At 45.5% G+C, this 4,061-nt stretch overlaps 1 protein-coding gene across 1 annotated transcript; it reads right to left on the bottom strand.

The window, feature by feature from the left end:
• Positions 1–397: 397 nt before the first annotated feature.
• LOC123159319 (uncharacterized) lies at positions 398–3,550 on the bottom strand. The gene is made up of 4 exons (XM_044577148.1): positions 3,194–3,550; positions 2,145–2,430; positions 1,817–1,927; positions 398–1,673 (listed from the first exon to the last, which is right to left on the bottom strand). The coding sequence occupies exons 1-4, from the start codon at positions 3,496–3,498 to the stop codon at positions 684–686; spliced, it is 1,692 nt and encodes a 563-aa protein (XP_044433083.1). The 5' UTR covers positions 3,499–3,550; the 3' UTR covers positions 398–683.
• Positions 3,551–4,061: the final 511 nt, after the last annotated feature.

Genomic DNA, 4,061 nt, shown 5'->3' with positions numbered 1-4,061 from the left:
TTGTCTGGAGAACTGTGCAATGATTAGAGGCTCCGTAATGATGCAACACAACCTCTAAGCACCATCTATCATAAGCATGACTTGCTACAAAAATAACACAAGTATGATTTCCACTGATTTCCTCAATCACAACGATGACACAATTCTCAAATGGAGCCGTAGTTTTTTTTTTCAAGGGAATGGAGGCATAGTTAGCATGTACAGCTACAACCTACAGGTGGAGATAATGCACACTGGTGCATTATGCTTGGCAACAGTGAACAAGAGATTCATATCTAAACACCACAAGAACAAATGACAATGAAGGTGACCATACAAGTTTTTCCCAGGAAAAACAACTTGCAAGCAAACAGTCATGTAGCTGAGATATTGTATAATCAGCAGACCGCCCACGAAATGCTAGAGAACAGAATTAGTAAAAACTTGTACTCAGATCTCTCTACATAGTGCAAACCAGCACTCATCCCTGAATTTTGTTGAGCTGGAACAAAAAATAAAATGCGGCAAGAGATGACACATATTTACATCTGCCTGATCATCGTAAATGTCAAGTCATCCTGGGCTACTGCTCAAAAAACTCATCTAGAACACCCACTTAAAGGGAAAGTGTTGTGCATTATCATCACCTGAAGTTACTACCTGCCCACCACTGAGTTAGAAACACTGATTCTGTGAAGCTATCTTCATTCCTCATTGGGCAGAAGTGTGCAGGACAGCTTGCTTGACTGCATCAGCAGTGACTGGCTATTGCCGAAGCAGCTCTTGACATGTAGACTAGCAACTCTTTCTGCGAAGGAAAGGCTCATCAGCTTACTCCTCTTTTTCGAATCATCTCCACTCTTGCTTTGTGTGCCCTGAACCGAGTAACTGACCTGTTGCTTTCTTTCTTTGGTAACTGCTTCTCTGTTTTGTTTGAGTTCAGCAAGTGCAGGTCTGTTCAATGCTTTATCAGAGGTAACCGAAATTTCATCACCATCAAAGCTAAATGACACCTTCTTTGCTATAGTGGAACTCCTTGGGGATGGGAGATGTGAGTGTCCATCAAACTGGAGGGTTGACATGCGTTTGCACCCCCTGCCCTGCATGCTTGATTGCCTCTCTTTCATGAAATGAGCAATGGCACTGTTTTGACTTGTTTCGCATAGAGAATGGAAGCTTTGGCTCAGCACAGGTGCAGGATACATGTCATCCTCATTGTGCTTGACATTGAAAGGTTCAGGATCTTGATCTTCATTGATGATGCTGCCTGGCAATGCTAAATATAAGCCTGCAGGTCCCAGTAGATCTGAAGGGACTGCATCACTGTCAGACTTATAATCATCTAGATCAAGTGGTATAAAATCAGCATTTGGTTCCAAGTCTTGCGCTTTGATATCCGGCGCTTTGAAGATCACAGACTTAATATGAGGGTGCAAAGAAGATTCATGGTTATAAGCAGCATGCTTGGCATTTTGTTTGCCATACATGAAGGGACTGTGTGGTGCCGAGATTCTGTTGTTGCATAGCATAGAAGATGAACGGTTAGGGAAGGCATTGCCACCAGTGTGTAAACTGGACTCTAGTCCAGCACGAGCCAGCGAGACATTGTAATCCGATATAACTCTTGATTTTGGTTTCTTGTAAGGCTCCAGACTGATCCTCTTTGAAGAAAACAGGTGTACAAGATTTAAAACCTATACTAGGAAAAACATCAGATCAGCAGCAAGCGAAGTTCTAAAGAGTAAAGGCACTAAATAAGTCACATCACAAACATGAAATAGCAAACCTTCTGGTATGATAATACCAAAGAAAGACATTTGGGGTTGAGATCACAAACCTGCTGGTATGATATACCAAAGAAAGACATTTGGGGTTGAAGTCCTTTGATTTCATCAGAAAATTCAGCTTCCGTCATGGGCTTACAGAACCAAACTCTTCTGAAACGTACCTGATTTCAATGACAAGGTAGAACCACATAAGAAACTTTCTCAGCATTATTCCACATGGTTAAGGAAAAAAGGAGTCGCAAGCAAGAAACGAAATTTCTAAAAATATTAATACGTAGGTAATCATGGGGAAATTAATTTGAACCTAAGATAGACCAAAACCTGATAATCTAGACTGATAAAATCCCGAGAATAAATCAAAACCAACAGCATACTTGCCTGGGCTGGTCTGGGCTTCCGTGATGAACGAAATGCATTAGGAAGGATATTCAGTGCTCCATCTGAAGTTGCCTCAAACACACCAGACAGTTTTTTCTCCTCACGCTCAAACACAAAGAGAAGCATACCAGCTCTGATCTTCCTTATAAATGATGTAGCATAATCAGGAAGGGCAAAAAGTTTCTGCTTGAAGCTCTCCAGCTTAGTCACATGATTGCAGAGGATAATAGCACCACCATATACACCAGGTATGCTGAATATGTCCAATTTGTGGTGTGGCAGATTCCTTTTAAACAAAAAAAAGACCATGTGAAAATTCACTCTTGAGATACCCAATACATTCAGAGAACACATGCAGTTGTTAACATCTAGCAGCACAGGTGGGAGAAAAAAAACTGAGTCAGTGACTCAACATTTATACAGCATTGCAACTTAACTCAAATTAAAGATGATCCAGCTCTAGGTCCAAAGGCTCGGTGACAGGATAACTAAAGTAGAGCAAAGAAGGCTGCAGTGCTAACAATATATATTTAGCATTCCTCCTGCCGAAGGAGCCAGACAAAGACCAAGAATGCCTGTAGCCTTGTAGAACAGACATAACAAGTACATACAGGTGTTCCATGAAACTGACACAAATGCCATGGAAAGAACAATAACATATGGTGTGCTACAATTTTTCCAGTGGGGCTGGGAGTGATTATGCATGATCCGGATAACAACATCGGATTATTGAAAAGAGGAATCAAACATCCCTGATCCTGCTGTTCCTTCTCTTCTACACCCCTCCCTACCATTACCACATTTAGCAAGAAACTGAATTAGCCCCCAAAGTCTCCCCAAACAGAAAACGATCACCACACGTTTGCCTCCATTGGGAAATGGTACCCACTTCTCTCCACCTACAAGTCAAGAACAGGCGAGCAAAACCTGGGCGGAGCATCACAGCAGGCAAGCACAAAAATCGCCTAGAAAGAGGGTTAGTCGCATCATCTCAGAACGCATTAGATCGAATCGAGGACCAAGAACAGGTAGGTGAGCGGGGCCGTCACCTGTCGCCGTACCAAGCGCGGTGGTGAAACCCTCCTCTGCCCCTCCCGCCCCTCCCCCTCCAGGACCCGCGGCTCCCCGCCGAGACCAGCGGCCTCGACCCCTTCCCCTCGAACGCGCCGTCGTCCTCCCACCCGGTCCCGTCCCCCTCCCCCTCCTCCTCCGCTTCCGAGCCTTCTCCGCCGATCTCCCCGTCCTCTGTCGCCTCCTCCACCTCCGCACCCGCACCCACCTCCATCTCCACCCCGGCGTGACCCACGGCCGGAACTCGCTCCTTCCGCCCCCTCTCCGCCGCCTCCGCCTCCATCTCTTTCCCCTCCGGTGTGTGTGTGCGTGTGCTGGGTGCGCGCGTCCGAAAGCCGCTGCTTTGCGTTGTGGAGCTCTGGTTGTCTTTGACGAGAGGAAAGGAATAAGGAGTGGTCATTTAGCAGGCCAAATGTAGATGATATCTTTTTAATGGCCTGAAAAGGCCCAATGAGCAGCAGGTTACATATGGCCCAGGTACCAAGATATAGCTGTTTCCTTCATTTGAATTTTTCTTTTTTGCTATAATGGATGCTCTGCCGCAAGGGAGGTCCTATGTGACGCATTTTGCGTCAAGCTGACTGGGCCGCGATGCGCAGTCGTGCAGTGTATCAAGGAACTGAAAAAAAAAAAAGGAAAATGCGCGCACCTACTGGGAATCGAACCCGTACAGACATGAAGTGTGCGCACCTACTGGAAAATGCACGCACCTACCTACCATACAGATACCTACTGGGAATCGAACCCGTACAGACACCTACTGGAAAATGCGCGCACCTACCTCTCGTTGTTGTGCGCGAGACGATAGCCAACAGACCAATCAAAGTTCTAGTCATATAAGCAGCA

This window comes from Triticum aestivum, chromosome 7B (assembly GCF_018294505.1).
Source record: "Triticum aestivum cultivar Chinese Spring chromosome 7B, IWGSC CS RefSeq v2.1, whole genome shotgun sequence".
Lineage (NCBI taxonomy): Eukaryota > Viridiplantae > Streptophyta > Magnoliopsida > Poales > Poaceae > Triticum > Triticum aestivum.
The sequence above is the reverse complement of the archived record's forward strand: the minus strand, read 5'-3'. Positions and strand labels throughout refer to the sequence as shown.